Genomic DNA, 21,644 nt, shown 5'->3' on the forward strand with positions numbered 1-21,644 from the left:
GGAGCTGAGCTGAGATCAGGTTTCACCCATTAGCTCAGTCCCCTGCTCTGTCCCCTCCCACAGACACTGTGAGTCACAGCCCCAGCTTCTCCCTCCTTCCCTTGAAGGGGGAACATCTGTGTCATGTTTCATCATAGCTATTAGCGATGGAGGAGATGTCTGAGGCCACAGCTGATCCAACCCCTTTCCAGCCACTGCAGGATTATTCCCTGTGATGTATTCACCAGCCTGGGTATAAATTGACATTATTTTGCTCCCTCCAGGGGGACTATTGCCTCCCTAACACACACCTCGCCTTCAGGGAAAATTTCCCATTTCTCCAAACAAAATGGTCCCCTTTGTTCAGTTTGCTCTGGTTCTACAACCTTTTGACCAGAGATGGAGTGGAGAGGATAATTCATCTTGATATTAGGGAATCATGAAACCCCAGAGAGAGAGAGAGAGAGCGAGAGAGAGCGCATATGAAATGGGTTAAACTGCCCAAGGTCATGCAGTGATTTGCTGACAGAGCTAGGGGACAAAAGCTGGTGTCCTGACTCCCAGTCTCCTGCCCTTCCCAGCACAACTATCACTTTTTGTACTGGATGTGCTGGAGATTGACATGAGCTAAAGTAAAGAAAACCAGTTTTTGCCCAGGCTTAAACAGTTGCATGTCCTTTTAAAGGTCTATGCCAGCTCATGTTGTGGCTGAATTTGTCCCATCTGTCTGTATCTCTTGTTGGCAGTGTTTGCTCTCTATGCAAGCACTGGAACTGTTTTACATTGCAGGCAGTGGAGCTGTCTCCAAATGGGCTGATATAAAATCACTCATGTTATCTCAGTAAGAGAATATGAGTCTTTTGACCAAATCTAGCAACTGCTTATGGGATTCTGGCTTCCCGATGGAGCACTTATTCTCTTCTCCTGCTGTGCTGTATTGTATTAAAACTGTAAAGGTAAAAAAAAATGTGTGTGAGCATCAAGAGATAATGACACATCTGAAAAGAAATCAAATGTTTAGAAACATCAGAGATGAGAATGTCCAAGGTTCAAGAATATTCCCTCATTCCAATAGTCTCAGGATATGGCAGGTGATGGTGTATGATGTACCCATCTGTTCCTAATCTAGGTTTCCTGCTCACAGCTCCACAGGCACACCCTTATTCATGCTGATATGCCCATGGGGTTGGGGAGTTCTTCCCAGACACCAAATCAGATGATGAGTTGAATTGTGCACGTGCGGGTGAGGGATTCCCCAGCAGTTAAGCATCTAGGGCTCAATCCTGTAACTTGTCACTGAAGTTAGGAGGACTTAAGGATATTCAGAACCAGGGCTAGCTTTAGGAAGTGCAGGGCCCAATTCAAACAGTTTCGACGGGGCCCTGGCAAGGATGACTTAAAAAAAAAACACATTAAAAAACACGTGGGGCTTGTACTCACCGGGCGGTGCTCCGAGTCTTCGGCGGCACTTCGGCAGCAGGTCCTTCACTCGCTCCAGGTCTTTGGCGGCACTGAAGGACCCGCCGCCGAAGTGCCGCTGAAGACCCAAAGCGCCGCCCGGTGAATAAAAATTAAAAAGGTGCCTCTAGCCAGGGAAGGGATTCTCACTGGGCGTGGGGCTCTCTTAGGCATGGGGCCCAATTCGGGGGAATTGGTGGAATAGGCCTAAAGCCGGTCCTGTTCAGAACCTTGCCTAAGAGTGAGACCATGACTGTTTATATCCTGTGATACTGTTGCTGAACAAGGTCCATTTTTTAAATTATATCCTGGTGACGGTGATCTGCCGGTATCTTCAATCAGTCACTGTATGTGTCTGTGACCTAAGCCACTCCATGCCTCTGCTCCCTCAGAAATGGAGGTCAGTGTAGGGAATGGCTGTGGATGCAGTGAAAGGTGAAATGGCAGTTACATAGCCACCTGCATTAAGAACGGGGAAGGGGGGAAGGAGGGTGTTCACATTCTGGGGTAGATTTTCAGAAGTTCCTTTGAAAAATCTAGCTAGCTAGCAATATTTGTTTATATGAACATTATATTATGGTAGATAATGTTAAATATGTGTAGTGTATGAATTTGTATTATTTTATTAATTAAAATATAACTAATTATTTATGATTATGTAATTCATATATAAGTATTATAATACTTATATTTTAGAACACAAAATATCTCAAAAATGCTTTACAAACTTTAGAAGCTATAATATGCTAATAAAATAAATATGCATATAAGATCTCACCTTGCTTTCACACAGGGTGCACAAAGATAGAAGAGTTACAGAGAAGTTTACCCCAGGCTCAGTCCTGCAAGGCGCTAAAAATTGTGTCCCTGATACCACAAAGCATTTAAGCAATTTGTATTCTTTTTAACAAGTTTTTAAAGTGCTTGTACATGAATGCTAGAAGTCTAAATAATAAGATGGGTGAACTACAGTGCCTCGTATTAAAGGAGGATATTGATATTGTGACGGGTTGGATCACAGAAACCCCCTGGGAGCTGCCACCTGATGTGCCCAGACTACTTCTGCCCCTGCTTTCCCTGCCAGCTCGGGACTCCAGCACCCTGTCTGTTGAGCCAAACATTCCCGTCTGCTCCAACAAAGACCCAGGGTCTGAATTACTTGCCCCAAAGCTGCAGGCTTCACTGAAAGCAGCTAACAGAAGTGTTCTTGCTTTGTCTTTATAACTTCTATAACACTGATAGAAAGATATCCACAGCTGTTTGCTCCCCCAGGTATTAATACATACTCTGAGTTAATTAATAAGTAAAAAGTGATTTTATTAAATACAGAAAGTAGGATTTAAGTGGTTCCAAGTAGTAACAGACAGAACAAAGTAAGTCACCAAGCAAAATAAAGTAAAACACGCAAATCTATGTCTAATCAAACTGAATACAGATATGATCCTCACCAGTTCCAGAATGCTCCCTTTTAGCCTGGGTCCAGCAATCACTCACACCCCTTGCAGTCACTGCCCTTTGTTCCAGTTTATTTCAGGTATCTTGGGGGGGTGGAGAGGTTCTCTCTTTAGCCAGCTGAAGACAAGATGGAGTGGTCTCCCCTGGGCTTAAATAGACTCTCTCTTCTGGGTGGAGACCCCCTCCTCTCTCCTATGCAAAGTCCAGTTCCAAGATGGAGTTCTGGAGTCACCTGGGCAAGTCATATGTCCATGCATGACTCACAGTTTCTTACCAGGTAGCAGCCATGGGTCACATGCTACCTTGAACATCCTCAAGCAGACTTCTTATGTGGATTGGATCATTCCAAGATTCATTGTCCTTTAAGTGTTTCTCGATTAGGTACTTAACTTCAACATTCCTTTCTCCAGGAACTGACCAAATGCCCTACTAAGGTTATTTAGAAATCAAGCCAGTGCACAGCCAATATTCATAACTTTGAATACCAAAATGATACATGCATACAAATAGGATTAATAGATTCAGTAGATCATAACCATTACAGAGATATCTTACTTGGCATATGTAGCATAAAACACATTCTAAGCATATTTCCATAAAGCCTTATGGAGGTACCATCACAGATATAGACATCACAGAAACCTGGTGGAGTGAGGACAATCAATGGGACACAATCATTCTGGGGTACAAAATATATTGGAAGGACAGAGCAGGTCGTGAGGGGGGGCAGGAGCGGGGGTGGCACTATATGTGAAAGAAAATGTAGAATCAAATGAAGTAAAAATCTTAAGTGAATCCACATGTTCCATAGAATCTCTGTGGATAGGAATTTCATGCTCTAATAAGAATATAACATTAGGGATCTATTATCGACCACCTGACCAGGATAGTGATAGTGACAATGAAATGCTACGGGAGATTAGAGAGGCTATCAAAATAAAGAATTCAATAACAGTGGGGGATTTCAATTATCTCCATATTGACTGGGAACATGTCACCTAAGGATGAAATGCAGAGACAAAATTTCTCAATACTTTAAATGACTGCTTCTTGGAGCAGCTGGTACGGGAACCCACAAGGGGAGAGGCAATTCTTGATTTAGTCCGGAGTGGAGCACAGGATCTGGAAATCGTGACTATTATATAACAACTTTTAACATTCCTGTGGTGGGAAGAACATCTCAATGGCCCCCCAACTTCAGAAAGGGGAACTATGCAAAAATGAGGGCGTTAGTTAAACAGAAATTTAAAGGTACAGTGACTAGAGTGAAATCCCTGCAAGTTGCATGGACACTTTTCAAAGTCGCCACAACAGAGGTTTAACTTAAATGTATACCCCAAATTAAGAAACACAGTAAAAGAACTTAAAAAGAGCCACTGTGGCTTAACAATCATGTAAAAGAAGCAGTGGGGGATAAAAAGGCATCTTTTAAAAAGTGGAAGTCAGATCCTAGTGAGATAAATAGAAAGGAGCATAAACACTGCCAAATTAAGTGTAAAAATGTAATAAGAAAAGCCAAAAAGGAGTTTGAAGAACAGCTAGCCAAAAACTTAAAAGGTAATAACAAAATATTTTTTAAATACATCAGAAGCAGGAAGCCTGCTAAACAACCAGTGTGGCCCCTGGACGATCGAGATACAAAAGGAGCACTTAAAGATGATAAAGTCATTGCGGAGAAACTAAATGAATTTTTTGCTTCAGTCTCCATGGCTGAGGATGTTAGGGAGATTCCCAAACCTGAGCTGGCTTTTGTAGGTGACAAATCTGAGGAATTGTCACAGACTGAGGTTTCACTAGAGGAGGTTTTGGAATTAATTGATAAACTTAACAGTAACAAGTCACCGGAACCAGATGGCATTCACCCAAGAGTTCTGAAAAAAATCAAATGTGAAATTGGTTAGTAACCTGTCCTTTAAATCGGCTTCTGTACCCAATGACTAGAAGATAGCTAATATAATGCCAATATTTAAATAGGGATCTAGAGGTGATCCCGGCAATTACAGACCCGGTAAGTCTAACGTCAGTACTGGGCAAATTAGTTGAAACAATCGTAAAGAATAAAATTGTCAGACACATAGAAGAACATAAATTCTTGGGCAAAAGTCAACATGGTTTCTGTAAAGGGAAATCATGTCTTACTAATCTATTAGAGTTCTTTGAAGGGGTCAACAAACATGTGGACAAAGGGGATCCTGTGGACATATTGTACTTATACTTCCAGAAAGCCTTTGACAAGGTCCCTCACCAAAGGCTCTTACGTAAATCAAGCTATCATGGGATAAGAGGAAAGACCCTTTCATGGACTGAGAACTGGTTAAAAGACAGGGAACAAAGGGTAGGAATAAATGGTACATTTTCAGAATGGAGAGGGGTAACTAGTGGTGTTCCCCAAGGGTCAGTCCTCAGACCAATCCTATTCAACATATTCATGAATGATCTGGAGAAAGGGGTAAACAGTGAGGTGGCAAAGTTTGTAGATGATACTAAACTGCTCAAGATAGTTAAGACCAAAGCAGACTGTGAAGAACTTCAAAAAGATCTCATAAAACTAAGTGATTGGGCAACAAAATGGCACATGAAATTTAATGTGGATAAATGTAAAGCAATGCACATTGGGAAAAATAACCCCAACTATACATACAATATGATGGGGGCTAATTTAGCTACAACGAGTCAGGAAAAAGATCTTGGAGTCATTGTGGATAGTTGTCTGAAGATGTCCACGCAGTGTGCAGAGGCAGTCAAAAAAGCAAGCAGGATGTTAAGAATCATTAAAAAGGGGATAGAGAATAAGACTGAGAATATATTATTGCCCTTATATAAATCGATGGTACGCCCACATCTCGAATACTGCGTATAGATGTGATCTCCTCATCTCAAAAAAGATATACTGGCATTAGAAAAGGTTCAGAGAAGGGCAACTAAAATGATTAGGGGTTTGGAAAAGGTCCCAAAGGAGGAGAGATTAAAGAGGCTAGGACTTTTCAGCTTGGCAAAGAGGAGACTAAGGGAGGATATGATAGAAGTATATAAAATCATGAGTGGTGTGGAGAAAGTGAATAAGGAAAAGTTATTTACTTGTCCCCATAAGATAAGAACTAGGGGCCACCAAATGAAATTAATGGGCAGCAGGTTTAAAACAAATATAAGGAAGTTCTTCTTCACACAGCGCACAGTCAACTTGTGGAACTCCTTGCCAGAGGAGGTTGTGAAGGCTAGGACTATAACAGGGTTTAAAAGAGAACTGGATAAATTCCTGGAGGTTAAGTCCATTAATGGCTATTAGCCAGGATGGGTAAGGAATGGTATCCCTAGCCTCTGTTTGTCGGAGGGTAGTGATGGACGGCAGGAGAGAGATCAGAGGGGTAGCCATGTTAGTCTGGATCTGTAAAAGTGGCAAAGAGTCCTGTGGCACCTTATAGACTAACAGATGTATTGGAGCATGAGCTTTCGTGGGTGAATATCCACTTCGTCGGATGCATTCGTTGAAGTGGGTATTCACCCACAAAAGCTCATGCTCCAATACGTCTGTTAGTCTATAAGGTGCCACAGGACTCTTTGCCACTATTACCTGTTAGGTTCACTCTCTCTGGGGCACCTGGCATTGGCCACTGTCGGTAGACAGGATACTGGGTTGGATGGACCTTTGGCCATTCTTATGTTCTTAACTTTATAGGAAAGGGAAATTCTAAACTGGCTATGCACAATACATTGTAAAACCATGACACTGTGTTTTTATCAGTTTAAGCTAAATCCATAGAACACTTTTATTCTCAATAAGTGTTTATTATTTACAAGTTATTTAGTTACACCTCTACCCCGATATAACACAATTCGATATAACACAAATTCGGATATAACGCGGTAAAGCCGTGCTCTGCATGGTGGGGTTGCGCTGTCTGGTGGATCAAAGCAAGTTCAATATAATGCGGTTTCACCTATAACTCGGTAAGATTTTATGGCTCCCGAGGACAGCATTATATAGGGGTAGAGGTGCATTTTGGTGTAAATTTGTGCGTAGACTGTCCCTTAGGAAAAAAATACATAATGATTAACCATCAATCATGAAGAATTATTCACTAATAATTAATTAATCCTCTCTTCTGCACTTAATGTCCTACCATTGCATTGATCTCAGTTGCAAGGGTGTGTGTAGTCCTTGGTTTCCCTGTAGGATTTTAGCAGATTGCTCTGCAACCATTGTCCAGAGTCTGCAGTCAGTGGTGGAACAGCTGGGCAGACAGGCTTCCCTAGAATGTTCTTTAGAAGGGTCATCTGACCCCAACTTCTACTGGTATAGGCAGCTTCCTAGTGGATAGATCCACACGCTCACCTACTCAGTAAGAAGAAATCAAGTATATGATTCTGGTCCAAGCCACTTCAAAGCAAGCAACCCAAGGATGAGGAGTTCCTCCTGAACACTGACTGTCTCTATGCCTATGACACAGGGGTGTATTACTGTGCTTGAAGTCAACACAGGGCCAAGTGTTTGCAGCACCTGGACAAAACTCCCCCTCTTCCCCATGCACACAGGCCTGTCCACTCACCCCTTCCAGCACAGTTCAGCAGCTGCATGTGAATAGAGGAGATCACAAAAGTCAGTAGGAACACAGATTTGGGGTGTCAGTGTTGTCAGGGCCAGCTCCAGGCACCAGCTAAAGAAGCAGGTGCTTGGGTCGGCCAATACCAAGGGGCGGCACTTCCGGGTCTTTGGCAGCAGGTCCCTCAGTCTCTCTCAGAGCAAAGGACCTGAATCGAATTGCAGCTGAAGAGTGAAGCAGCGCGATTGCACTGCTGAATTATTTTTTTTTTTTTTTGCTGCTTGGGGCAGCAGAAAACCTGGAGTCGGCCCTGAGTGTCGTTGATAAAATCACAGGAAATGAAAGTAACATCAACCATGTCCTGACTGGGCAGTGAAGAACACATACACCCGCTGAACATTTTAGCAGAGAATCTCTTGGCAAGAGAATTGCCACAGTAGATTCCTTTGAAATCAAGGAATGAGAGAAATGATTTTGACAAAGGGAGGAGTAGGGTGAGCTGAGGGGCATAACTGATGTGGTGAAACTAAGAAATTACAGGCAGGATAACAAGATAAATATTTTATAACAGTACCATCTACTGATCCATACAGGAGAAGCTGGAATCTCCACTTTTTGAATATTTTAAAACATGACTGGACAGAGCCCTGGGGAACAGGCCATATGGCTGCCATTCTCAGCCTATTACTATTCTATACATAGACCACGTCCATCACACGGACACCTCCACTCCCAACTGCCTCATCTCACACCTTATCAGTGGCAGCTATCACAATACAATAATTAGGACAAAGAAGATGAGTAAAGTGACCCTACTTAATTTGATGGGGGAGGCTCCTGGTTACATCCCTCCATTTTTCACCTGTGTTGTGACTTTATATCTACTGGGACTGTGTCTTCCCCCATTGCCTGCAGTTCCCTCTGCTATGGTGTCTCCAGGTCATTGTTCTTTGGTTCCGTCCTCCTGGTGTTTGCTGACATGCTGATTTCAGTGTCTTACACAAATTTGGTCACATCTGAATTCACATCCCAGTTTGACTTGGGAGTGCTTTGTTCCAGCTGGGCCTGACTGTTATAAAAAGGCAGTCAGCTGCGAACCAGCTGAGCAGTGAACAGCAGAGAGGCAAACAGAAGGAGTTTGCCTGGGATCCCTCTGAGAAGAGGTACGCTAAGTGCTGCAGTAGGGGGACTGCGCTGGTGAGTATCTGAGTGTCTGTTGGGGGGGCAGTTTGACTGTGTGCTTGATTGTTTGATTGCTTGTTTGACCAGTTTGATTTGGGAGTGCTTTGTTCCAGCTGGGCCTGACTGTTATAAAAAGGCAGTCAGCTGCGAACCAGCTGAGCAGCGAACAGCAGAGAGGCAAACAGAAAGAGTTTGCCTGGGAGTCCACCTGGAGAGAGCCTACCGAGGCCCCCTTCTCGCAGGTTTCTCCGAGTAGCTTCCGCCACAAGTAAGGAAGCTCCTAGAAGGAAGAGACCATGGATGTTGAGCGATCCGCTGCTGTGACCTGCACAGGATGCGCCATGTTTGTCTTCCTTCCACAGGATAGAAGCGACTTCGTCTGTACAAAGTGAAAGCTGATCTCCATATTGGAAGAGAAGGTTCAAGGTCTGGAGAAACGGATATCAACCCTGCGTTCCATAAAAGAAAATGAGGATTTCCTGGATAGACGTCAGGATCAGCTTCAGCGGGCACAATGTTCTTAAGATTCAGAGCAGGCTACGCAGTGGGGACAGAAGGCCAGCGAGGATAATTGGCGGCATGTGACTTCCAGAAGAGGAAAGAGTACCAGAAACATCCATGTACCAGAAACACAGACGCAGGTGAGCAACCGTTTTCATGTTCTCTCCACAGGTACTAGTGCAGAGGGTGGAGTGGATGATACATCTGAGGGAACAGAGCAGAAGGAGACTCCACTTATTGGAAGGCATGAGATGTGCCGTCCTAGGGATGGGGGTTCCATGACCACCACTCCCAAGAGGAGGAGGAGGAGGGTGGTGGTGGTCAGGGACTCTCTCCTCAGGGGGACTGAGTCATCTATCTGCCGCCCTGACCGGGAAAACCGAGAGGTGTGCTGCTTGCCAGGGGCTAGGATTCATGATGTGACGGAGAGACTGCCGAGACTCATCAAGCCCTCGGATCGCTACCCCTTCCTGCTTCTCCACGTGGGCACCAATGATACTGCCAAGAATGACCTTGAGCGTATCACTGCAGACTACGTGGCTCTGGGAAGAAGGATAAAGGAGTTTGAGGCGCAAGTGGTGTTCTTGTCTATCCTCCCTGTGGCAGGAAAAGGCCAGGGTAGAGACCGTCGAATCGTGGAAATCAATGAATGGCTACACAGATGGTGTCAGAGAGAAGGGTTTGGATTCTTTGACCATGGGATGGTCTTCCAAGAAGAAGGATTGCTAGGCAGAGACGGACTTCACCTCACGAAGAGAGGGAAGAGAATCTTTGCAAGCAGGCTGGCTAACCTAGTGAGGAGGGCTTTAAACTAGGTTCACCGGGGGAAGGAGACCAAAGCCCCGAGGTAAGTGGGGAAGTGGGATATCGGGAGAAAGCACAAGCAGGAGACTGCAAGAGGGGAGGATTCCTGTCTCAGACCGAGAAAGCGGGACAATCAGCGAGTTATCTTAAGTGCCTATACACAAATGCAAGAAGCCTGGGGAACAAGCAGGGAGAACTAGAAGTCCTGGCACAGTCAAGGAACTATGATGTAATTGGAATAACAGAGACTTGGTGGGATAACTCACATGACTGGAGTACTGTCATGGATGGATATAAACTGTTCAGGAAGGATAGGCAGGGCAGAAAAGGTGGGGGAGTTGCGTTGTATGTAAAAGAGCAGTATGACTGCTCAGAGCTCCAGTATGAAACTGCAGAAAAACCGGAGAGTCTCTGGATTAAATTTAGAAGTATGAACAACAAGGGTAATGTCGTGGTGGGAGTCTGCTACAGACAACCGGACCAGGGGGATGAGGTGGACGAGGCTTTCTTCCAGCAACTAACAGAAGTTGCTAGATCACAGGCCCTGGTTCTCATGGGTGACTTTAATCACCCCGATATCTGCTAGGAGAGCAATACAGCGGTGCACAGACAATCCAGGAAGTTTCTGGAAAGTGTAGGGGACAATTTCCTGGTGCAAGTGCTGGAGGAACCAACTAGGGGGAAAGCTCTTCTTGACCTGCTGCTCACAAACAGGGAAGAAATAGTAGAGGAAGCAATAGTGGATGGGAACCTGGGAGGCAGTGACCATGAGATGGTCGAGTTCAGGATCCTGACACAAGGAAGAAAGGACAGCAGTAGAACAGAGAATCTGGACTTCAGAAAAGCAGACTTTGACTCCCTCAGGGAACGGATGGGCAAGGTCCCCTGGGAGAATAACATGACGGGGAAAGGAGTCAAGGAAAGCTGGCTGTAATTTAAAGAATCCTTATTGAGGTTGCAGGAAGAAACCATCCCGATGTGTAGGAAGAAAAGTAAATATGGCAGGCGACCTCCTTGGCTTAACAGTGAAATCCTTGCTCGTCTTAAACACAAAAAAACAGCTTACAAGAAGTGGAAGATTGGACAAATAACCAGGGAGGAGTATAAAAGTATTGCTCAGGCATGCAGGAGTGAAATTAGGAAGGCCAAATCACACTTGGAGTGGCAGCTAGCCGGAGATGTTAGGAGTAACAAGAAGGGTTTCTTCAGGTATGTTAGCAACAAGAAGAAAGTCAAGGAAAGTGTGGGCCCCTTGCTGAATGAGGGAGGGAACCTAGTGACAGAGGATGTGGAGAAAGCTAGTGTACTCAATACTTTTTTTGCCTCTGTCTTCACAGACAAGGTCAGCTCCCAGACAGCTGCACTCTGCAGCACGGTAAGGGGAGGAGGTGACCAGCTCTCTGTGGAGAAAGAAGTAGTTTGGGACTATTTAGAAAAGCTGGATGAGCACAAATCCATGGGGCCGGATGCACTGCATCCAAGGGTGCTAAAGGAGTTGGCCAATGAGATTGCAGAGCCATTGGCCATTATCTTTGAAAAATCATGGCGATCGGGGGAGGTGCCGGATGACTGGAAAAAAGCTAATGTAGTGCCCATCTTTAAAAAAGGGAAGAAGGAAGATCCAGGGAACTACAGGCCAGTCAGTCTCACCTCAGTCCCTGGAAAAATCATGGAGCAGGTCCTCAAGGAATCAATTTTGAACCACTTAAAGGAGGGGACAGTGATCAGGAACAGTCAGCATGGATTCACCAAGGGCAAGTCATGCCTGACTAACCTAATTGCCTTCTATGATGAGATAACCGGCTCTGTGGATGAGGGGAAAGCAGTGGATGTTCTATTTCTAGACTTTAGAAAAGCTTTTGATACAGTCTCCCACAGTATTCTTGCCAGCAAGTTAAAGAAGTATGGGCTGGATGAATGGACGGTAAGGTGGATAGAAAACTGGCTAGATGGTTGGGCTCAACGGGTAGTGATGATGTGGACTGCACCCTTAGCAAGTTTGCAGAGGACACTAAACTGGGAGGAGTGGTTGATACGCTGGAGGGTAGGGATAGGATACAGAGGGACCTAGACAAATTAGAGGATTGGGCCAAAAGAAATCTGATGAGGTTCAACAAGGACAAGTGCAGAGTCCTGCACTTAGGACGGAAGAATCCCATGCACTGCTATAGATTAGGGACCGAATGGCTGGGCAGCAGTTCTGCAGAAAAGGACCTAGGGGTTATGGTGGACGAAAAGCTGAATATGAGTCAGCAGTGTGCCCTTGTTGCCAAGAAGGCTAATGGCATTTTGAGTTGTATAAGTAGGGGCATTTCCATCAGATTGAGGGATGTGATCATTCCCCTCTACTCAGCACTGGTGAAGCCTCATTTGGAGTATTGTGTCCAGTTTTGGGCCCCACACTACAAGAAGGATGTGGATAAATTGGAGAGAGTCCAGCGGAGGGCAACAAAAATGATAGGGGGCTGGAGCAGATGACTTATGAGGAGAGGCTGAGGGAATTGGGATTGTTTAGCCTGCAGAAGAGAAGAATGAGGGGGGATTTGATAGCTGCTTTCAACTACCTGAAAGGGGGTTCCAAGGAGGATGGATCTAGACTGTTCTCAGTGGTAGAAGATGACAGAACAAGGAGTAATGGTCTCAAGTTGCAGAGGGGGAGGTTTAGGTTGGACATTAGGAAAAACTTTTTCACTAGTAGGGTGGTGAAGAACTGGAATGGGTTACCTAGGGAGGTGGTGGAATCTCCTTCCTTAGAGGTTTTTAAGGTCAGGCTTGACAAAGCCCTGGCTGGGATGATTTAGTTGGGTTTGGTCCTGCTTTGAGCAGCGGGTTGGACTAGATGACCTCCTGAGGTCCCTTCCAACCCTGAGATTCTATGATTCTATGATCAAGGAAAATCCCAACAAGGAAAGGCAGGAAGCAGCAGCAGAGAGGTTTGGATACTATTATTTTTTTAAATGTAATTGGTCAGATTGGGCCACAACTAGCAAGAGTGACTGCTTGAAAGGCAATGCCTCCATGTAAAAATTCCTCGCCAGCCACTAGGTGGTGCTCCTCCTCTACCCTAGAAAATCAAAGAACTTGTGGTCTGAATAGAACTGGCTACTATGGGACAAATCTGTTCTGCCATGTCTTTTGGGCTTTCAAAATTCATTTTTGTTCTTCGCAGGAACGAAAACAAAATGTTCAAATGTTTCTACAAAATGGAATTGTGGTCAAACCATCCCTTTTCTAGTAAAAAAAGATCTAGTTTTCTGTGTGGGTTTTTCTCTCTCTCTCTTTGTCTGGGTATATCTAGACTGTAGTCACTGAATGTGATTGCAGCTCAAGTAAACCTACCAGGTCGAGCTCTAATTTCACTAGCTCGAGTACAGGAGCAGTGAAGCCACAACAGTGCAAACTTAAGAATAGGCAGGAAAAACCCACTCAGAACCCTGGGTAATTACTCTCAGGGCCAGCCTGTGCTGAAGCTTGTTCTGCTGCAACTTCACTCTTCCAGTACCCAAACTAGCAAAATTAAATGTAGCTCATGTATGTCAGATCCAGCTGCAATCACATGCGGTGTCCTCCATATTTCCAGAGTGTTTCACCTCTGGTGGAGTTTTTAGTTGCTGTCTTCTTCCCCTCATGTTACTTCTTTAATTTCTGTTTGCTCCTGATACCATGTGGTGTCCAGTGATCACTCTGGGCCTGAGGTACTTCAGATAGAAGCTCTTTATTCAATGATATAGCTCCTCAATTACCTCTGCATAACAGCTTCTGCAGCGCCTCTCCACCAGACTGCCTACCTCAGATGCTAGCCCACTTAAAGATACAATTCCCAGTACCACACACTTTTCCCAGGGTCAAGGCCAGAGAGAACTAGACCTCCACAGAAGGGGTCTCCTGTGTCTGTGGGGAAACACAAACAGATCCTGCCCTCTAGTACCAGGAAGCAACCAAATCTACGTAAAATCCCATGCTGCGGGACTGCCCCCTGTTCAGTGAGACAGAGATGGGGATGTGCATAGTCTGGTGTGCAGCAATGTATCTCTTGGGAGCAAGTAAGTCATTGGCTGGGAAAAGAAATCCCTGTCCTAGCATTTGCAGGATTCTACTCTACACATTTCCCTCTGAGTTGATTATTTTATTCTGTCTGTCCTGTGTGTTTTGTCTCTTTCCCCCACAGGCCAAACCGATGCTAAAATAACCCAGACACCGAGTCTGGTGCTGGAGAGAGGACAGACTGCCTATCTCAGATGTCAGCAAACCTTCGGGCATGATAGCATGTTCTGGTACCGGCAGGATCCAGGGCAGGGACTGCAGCTGCTCTTTAACTTCTACTATAAACAAGAAAGAGAGAAAGGCACAAATTCTAGTCACTTCCAGGCCGATCAGCCGCAGAATGATCTCTTTCGCTTAAACATCTCATCTGTGCAGCCAGAGCACTCGGCTGTGTATTTCTGCGCCAGCAGCTTAGACACAGCACTTCAGAGTCACCTCCTCCCTCTACAAAAACCTCACCTGTTCCTTGTCACTCTGCAGCGCTACAACAGGGACGGCAACAAGGCACTTTCTCTTTGAGTGCTGCAGAGAGGCCAGAGGGAGAGAGCAGAATGGGGAATAGAGTAACACCTTTCAGTGACAGGAGCCATCTGGGATATACACAATATACACTGCTGCCATGAACACAGCTAGTGGTGTAAGAATAATAATCTTTGGCCTTTATAGAGCACCCAATATCTGAGAGTCTCAAAACACTTTTCAGACATAATGGACCATCCACAACACCATCCTATGTCATGAGGAAGGATTCGTATCCCAACTTTACAGATGGGGAAACAGAAGCACAGCAAGATTTGTGTGGCTTTCCTAAGGGCAAAAAAGGAGTCAGCGCAGAGGCAGAAGAAGAAATAAATCTCATGTATCCTGACAGATGCTTCTGGGATTAAACCACAATGATCCTTTCCCATGTGTTTAGAAACACACAGCCTGTTGCATTACTTTTGATGAAATATATGGGGCCAAAGAATCAAAGGTGTTAACATGATCTTGTCACTATCCAACGTAAAACAGTGTTAAACAAGGCTTAGGGTTTGGTATACAGAGACTTTAGCCTGCTTAGCGCCATGGCAAACACACCATTAAAAATTCTTGTTAACCTTTTATTAAAGATAAAGAAAAAGAAGGAAAAACAGTTGAAGCATTTGAAATGTAAATTATTAACAAAAACTTTCATTTTAATGACATCCCTTGTTTCCTTTTCCTTCAGTTGAGAGTCTTTTTTAAAAACAACACCCGTCTCTGCCCCATCCAATTTTGGAGAAAAGAGAAGAAGTTAGTTGAGATGGGCTGGAGCTGTTGTTGTTAAATTCCAATTCTGTTAGAAGACAAAACAGGACAAACGCACAAAAAGGAGGACAGAAAAGATATAAAATGCAGCTTCTGATTTTGGTGTTGACTCCTACTGGAAACCTTGATGCTGGAGAAACACAGGCGCATCTTATCAGCCACCTCCAGACCTGGCAAACTTGTACCAGTATTGGGCTGTTATGGCATTGTTTTAGCTGTCTTTCTGGACACAGGCTCATGTTGCAGACTTTTAATAATCAGATACCAAAAAGAGAAGGATATGAAAGAAAGAAGGTGGGGAAGGAAAAGAAATAATTAAGGGGGAAGGGAGGATGATAAAGTCTCACATTCCAAGAAGTGTTCAGGGTTTAGCCAGAGTCACTGTAAGTAGTAGTGTTATCTGGGTCCCTCTCCTTGGCCCAGCAGTCTGGTCAGGACATTTTTCCGGATCAGTATGACAAAGGCCCTATGGTGTTATGGTGAATCCTGGGATCTCAAAAGACTGTGAGGGTAGCAGCCATGATGGTGAAGCTCGCTCCTTCATAGAATCATAGAAGATTAAGGTTGGAAGAGACCTCAGGAGGTCACTTAGTCCAACCCCCTGCTCAAAGCAGGACCAACCCCAACTAAATCATCCCAGCCAAGGCTTTGTCAAGGCTGGCCTTAAAACCTCTAAGGAGGGAGATTCCACCACCTCCCTAGGTAACCCATTCCAGTGCTTCACCACCCTGCTAGTGAAATAGTGTTTCCTAATATCCAACCTAGACCTCTCCCACTGCAACTTGAGACCATTGCTCCTTGTTCTGCATCTGCCACCACTGAGAACAGCCAAGCTTCATCCTCTTTGGAACCCCCCTTTCAGGTAGTTGAAGGCTGCTAACAAATCCCCCCTCACTCTTCTCTTCTGTAGACTCTTCCTTTTCTTCCATCCTTCAGTCAGTCAGCTGTTCATATTTTCCTCCCAAAATTTGTTTTATTTTACCCCCCCCCAAAAAGGAGGGATAGGCAGAACAGCCCATCCTCTCATTACTTTGTTCACTAATTCAGCCTAATTTTCAACACAATAACCTTGGTTTATTGATATCTCATCCCACACTTCTTTTGTTTGACAGACATTATTTTAACACATTCTCCTGAGTTATGTCAGTAGTCCTTTTTGTTTGGACCAATTTAGTCCCTGTGTCTTCCTTTTGCACCTTTTCTATCAAATTGTTACAGGTTATAGTGATACTTGGTAAACTTGTTTTTACTTTCCCAGAGTTCAGGCTCGCAAGTGGGGTGGGCCTGCTAGTCCCCAGTTATTATTACTGACCCTCTGGTTCTCAGCTCACCACACAAATATGCATGGACACTGGAAATCAAGTCTTCCCAAAAACCAGGTTTTTTCCTCATCATATTAAGCAATAGTTCCAGTTATAAAAGGGCCGGCTCCAGGGTTTTGGCTGCCCCAAGGAGCAGCAAAAAAAAAAAAAAAAAAGCAGCGATCGTGATCAGCATTATTGCCGCCGCTTCAGTCTTCGGCAGCAATTCGGCGGCTGGTTCTTCGTTCCAAGAGAGAGTGAGGGACCTGCCGCCAAATTGTCGCCAAAGAGCCGGACAAGCCGCTCCTCTCCATTGGCTGCCCCAAGCACCTGCGTGCTGGGCTCGTGCCTGGAGCCGGCCCTGAGTGGAAACTCACTCACATGCAAATGACTCGTTTGTCATAATCAATCCAGGAAGGGAGAGCAGTACCCCACAAATAACCATACATAAGCCTGCCCATAAAACTGTGCCATGTTAAAATGAAATGTTGCTTGACATCAAACCACAGGGGCTCCAGAAGGAGTTACCAGCCTGGATTCAATCCATATTTTGAAGAAGAGCTTTATCTGACAGCATTACAGTCACCTCTTTCCACTGGAGCATGTGTGTGTGTGTAAATCTTGTAGCGGTTTGTGAATTCCTATGTACAAATCCATTTCTATTCTCTACAGCACTTCTCCCTGTGGCAAATGTGGCAAGTTTGCAGAGGACACTAAACTGGGAGGAGGAGTGGTAGATACGCTGGAGGGTAGGGATAGGATACAGAGGGACCTAGACAAATTAGAGGATTGGGTCAAAAGAAACCTGATGAGGTTTAACAAGGACAAGTGCAGAGTCCTGCACTTAGGACGGAAGAATCCCATGCACTGCTACAGACTAGGGACCAAGTGGCTAAGCAGCAGTCCTGCAGAAAAGGACCTAGGGGTTACAGTGGACGAGAAGCTGGATATGAGTCAAAAGTGTGTCCTTGTTGCCAAGAAGGCTAACAGCATTTTGAGCTGTATAAGTAGGGACATTGCCAGCAGATTGAGGGACGTGATCATTCCCCTCTATTCAGCATTGGTGAGGCCTCATCTGGAGTGTCCAGTGTTGGGCCCCAGAGTACAAGAAGGATATGGAAAAATTGGAAAAAGTCCAGCGGAGGGCAACAAAAATGTGTAGGGGGCTGGAGCACATGATTTATGAGGAGAGGCTGAGGGAACTGGGATTATTTAGTCTGCAGAAGAGAAGAATGAGGGCGGATTTGATAACTGCTTTCAACTACCTGAAAGGGGGTTCCAAAGAGGATGGATCTAGACTGTTCTCAGTGGTAGCAGATGACAGAACAAGGAATAATGGTCTCAAGTTGCAGTGAGGGAGGTTTACTTTGGATATTAGGAAAAAAAATTTCACTAGGAGGGTGGTGAAGCACTGGAATGGGTTACATAGGGAGGTGGTAGAATCTTCTTCCTGAGAGGTTTTTAAAGTCAGGCTTGACAAAGCCCTGGCTGGGATGATTTAGTTGGTGATTGGTCCTGCTTTGAGCAGGGGGCTGGACTAGATACCTTCTGAGGTCCCTTCCAACCCTGAGATTCTATGATTCTATGATCCTTTGAATAGAAGTGGAGCTTATACAGAGGAGATGCCTGGTCACACTGACCAATGCTGCATAGGGTAACCAGGTGTCCAGTTTTCAACCAGAACACTCATTCAAAAAGGGATCATGGTGTCTCCAGTCAGCATCGCTGACCATGGTGTTGACTGTCTGATTGGTGGCGCCGTGCAGTGGGGCTGGTAGGCTCCTGGATAGCCTCTGTGCTGCGTGGCTCCCGGGAAGCAGTTGGCATGTCACGCTTCTGGCTCTTACAAGTAGGGGCAGCCAGGGAGCTCTGCGCACTGCTCCCACCCCAAGCGCCACCCTTGCAGCTCCCATTGCCCAGGAACCACAGCCTAGGAGAACTGGGGGGGCGGTGCCTGCAGATGGGGCAGTGTGCAGAGTTGCTGGCCGCATCTCCACATAGGAGCAGGATGGGGGACATGCTGCTGTTTCTGGGAGCTGCTTGAGGTAAGCACCGCCCAGAGCCTGCACCCCTGATGCCCTCCTGTGCCCCAAACCCCTGCCTCAGCCCTGATCCCCCTCCTGCCCTCCAAATCCCTTGGTCCCAGCCTGGAGCACCCTCCTAAACCCCAAATCCCTCATACCCAGCCCCACCCCAGTGTCAGCTACCCCAGCCAGAGTACTCACCCCCCCTGAACCCCAACCCCCTGCCCCAGCCTGGAGCCCCCTCCCACACCCTTAACCCCTCATTTCTGGCTCCACCCAGAACCCACACCCACAGATAAAGCCCTCACCCCCTCTTGCAAGCCAGCCCCCTGAGCCAGCCTGGTGAAAATAAGCAAATGAGTGAGGGTGGGGAGAGTGAGCAATGGAGGGGGGGAATGGAGTTAGTAGGGACGGGGCCTCGGGTGGGCAATGGTATTCGGTTTTGTGGGAGTAGAAAGTTGGCAACCCTAGTTGCTGCACCTTATATAGTGATTTACTTCTCCCTGAATGAATACAAACCAGGAGCTGAGCAATGGAGAATCAGGACCCCCCAGCTGTAACTCCACTGGGCAGCAGTGCAGGGCCTCAGCTGAGAGACAGAGATTGGAACCATCACCCCGTGAGTGCTCCACTAAGTGTGAGTGCCTGGGAGATTGCACAGGGGGAAGGGTCAGTGCAGTTTATAGGGAAGTGTCAAATCCCCACCCCAGCCTGGGCTCACACCTACTGCTAGCAGTGCAGGGGCCCTGGGGAGAGGGGATGCTGCATTGTTAGCAGTGCCATGGCGTGTAAGCAGCACCAAATCAAAACCCCTTCTGCCTGTCTCTGCTGAGTACTCAGTGTTAGGCCGCAAGGGAGCAGTGGAGACAGAGGGCAACATTCAGTGAGGGGCTGTCCCTGACAGGAGATGTGATACTGAGCTTGTTCAAATTGTATCCATTATGGCAGTGCCTAAGGGATGTAGTAAGGGAGCAGGGCCCCATTGCACTAGGCACTGCATAAACAAGTAACACAACTCAGGAACCAATCCATGCAACAAACCTCGATGCCAGCTCTGCCCACATATCTACACCAGCGACACCATCACAGGACCTAACCAGATCAGCCACACCATCACCCGTTCATTCACCTGCACATCCACCAATGTAATATACGCCATTATATGCCAGCGATGCCCCTCTGCTATGTACGTCGGCCAAACTGGACTTTCCCTACAGAAAAGGATAAATGGACACAAATCAGATATTAGGAATGGCAATATACAAAAACCTGTAGGAGAACATTTCAATCTCCCTGGACACACAATAGCAGATTTAAAGGTAGCCATCCTGCAGCAAAAAAACTTTAGGACCAGACTTCAAAGGGAAACTGCTGAGCTTCAGTTCATCTGCAAATTTGACACCATCAGCTCAGGATTAAACAAAGACTGTGAATGGCTTGCCAACTACAAAAGCAGTTTCTCCTTCCTTGGTTTTCACACCTCAACTGCTCGAACAGGGCCTCATCCTCCCTGATTGAACTAACCTCGTTATCTCTAGCCTGCTTCTTGCTTGCATATATATACCTGCCCCTGGAAATTTCCACTACATGCATCTGACAAAGTGGGTATTCACCCACGAAAGCTCATGCTCCAAAACGTCTGTTAGTCTATAAGGTGCCACAGGACCCTTTGCTGCTTTTACAAGTAACACAAAGAGTGTCCCAGCCCCAGGGAGGTCACAATCTAGGATTTTGACAGCATGCTGGAGGTCAAAAAAGGCAAACATACCAAGAGTTCGAGGGAACAGTAAAGATGGGGTTATTTGCATAAGTTAGTAGCCATATAGGCTCAGGTGACCTCAGACCATTCTGGAAATAAAAACGTATTCATGTGAAAGTGCACAAATCCATAGCATCCAAGGCTGCATGTGAGCTACTGCTGAAGGTAGAACAGCTGTTGTGTTGGCATTTGTAGTCTCTGCACTCAGAAATGCCTCACTGTAATGATAACCTCAAACGCCCATCCCAGTCCCAACAGTCCAGCTCCCAGTCAAGACCTCAGATCCCCTCATCAAGTTGCTGTGCAATGAGCCTGGAACAATCCAGGTCTGTGGCTGCAGAAAAAAGGGATAATATAATTGACCAGTAATAATATAATTAAGAGACCCATGTCTTGCTCCTGAGGGCAGAACCAGGTCTACAAAGCAGCTGTATAAAATTGTGCTCAGGGAAACTTCCCTGCTCAGTTAGATAGAGGTGAGGATGGGGATTGCCTGGTGCTGGCTATGTGCCTCTTGGGAGCAAATACACCATTGGCTGAGGCATGAAATCTCCATCCAGATGTTTGTGGGACATGGTTGCAAATGTTTCCCTCTGAGCCATTTGTTTTATGATCTCTTCCTCATGTGCTTTGTCTCTTTCCGCTGCAGGATGCTCAGATCAACCAAACCTGGAGTCTGGTCCTAGAGAAGGGAACCCAGCCCACCTGAAATGCAAACTAACTTACAATCACACTCGGATGCTCTGGTACTGACCAGTTCAGGAGCAGGGGCTGCAGCTGCCCTTTTACTCGCTTGATATAAAAGATGTGCAGAGCGGTGACACTAGAGAGAGAGAGAATCATAGCCTCCTGGCTGCAGGCTCAGCTCTTCCACTTCACCATCTCATCTGTGACACTGAATCTGTGTATTTCTGCTCCAGCAGTTCAGACACAGGGGTTCAGTCATCTGCTCTCCTGCTACAAAAATCTCCTCTTCCCTCCCCTTCCCTGCAGCCCCCAGCACCAGTAGCAAGAGGCTGGCTGCCAGTGCAGGCAACAAGTTACTCTCCTCTCTTAGCACTGGAGAGGTGCAAGGTGGGAGAAGGGACTGGGGTTGGGGGAATCCATCTCTCTGGGATGTGCTCAGCTGGTATGAAGATCCCCAGTTGTCATGTAAGAACAACACTTTCACAAGGCCTTCCATCTGAGGATCTCGGAGTGTGTTGCAGAAATCAATGAAAATAGCCCCAGAACACCAGTCAGGATGGTCGGGAAGGATTATTGACCTCATGTTTCAGATGGAAGAACTGGGAGAGCTCAAAGGTGCAAA

General features: G+C 45.9%; 1 gene segment (V, D, J or C); it reads left to right on the forward strand.

The window, feature by feature from the left end:
• The first annotated feature begins 13,755 nt into the window (after window positions 1–13,755).
• On the forward strand, window positions 13,756–14,483 carry LOC120369170. The segment is given in 2 exon segments: window positions 13,756–13,963; window positions 14,089–14,483. Coding segments are annotated over 2 exon segments (480 nt in total).
• The last annotated feature ends 7,161 nt before the right edge of the window (window positions 14,484–21,644 follow it).

This window comes from Mauremys reevesii, linkage group 1 (assembly GCF_016161935.1).
Source record: "Mauremys reevesii isolate NIE-2019 linkage group 1, ASM1616193v1, whole genome shotgun sequence".
Classification (NCBI taxonomy): Eukaryota; Metazoa; Chordata; order Testudines; family Geoemydidae; genus Mauremys; species Mauremys reevesii.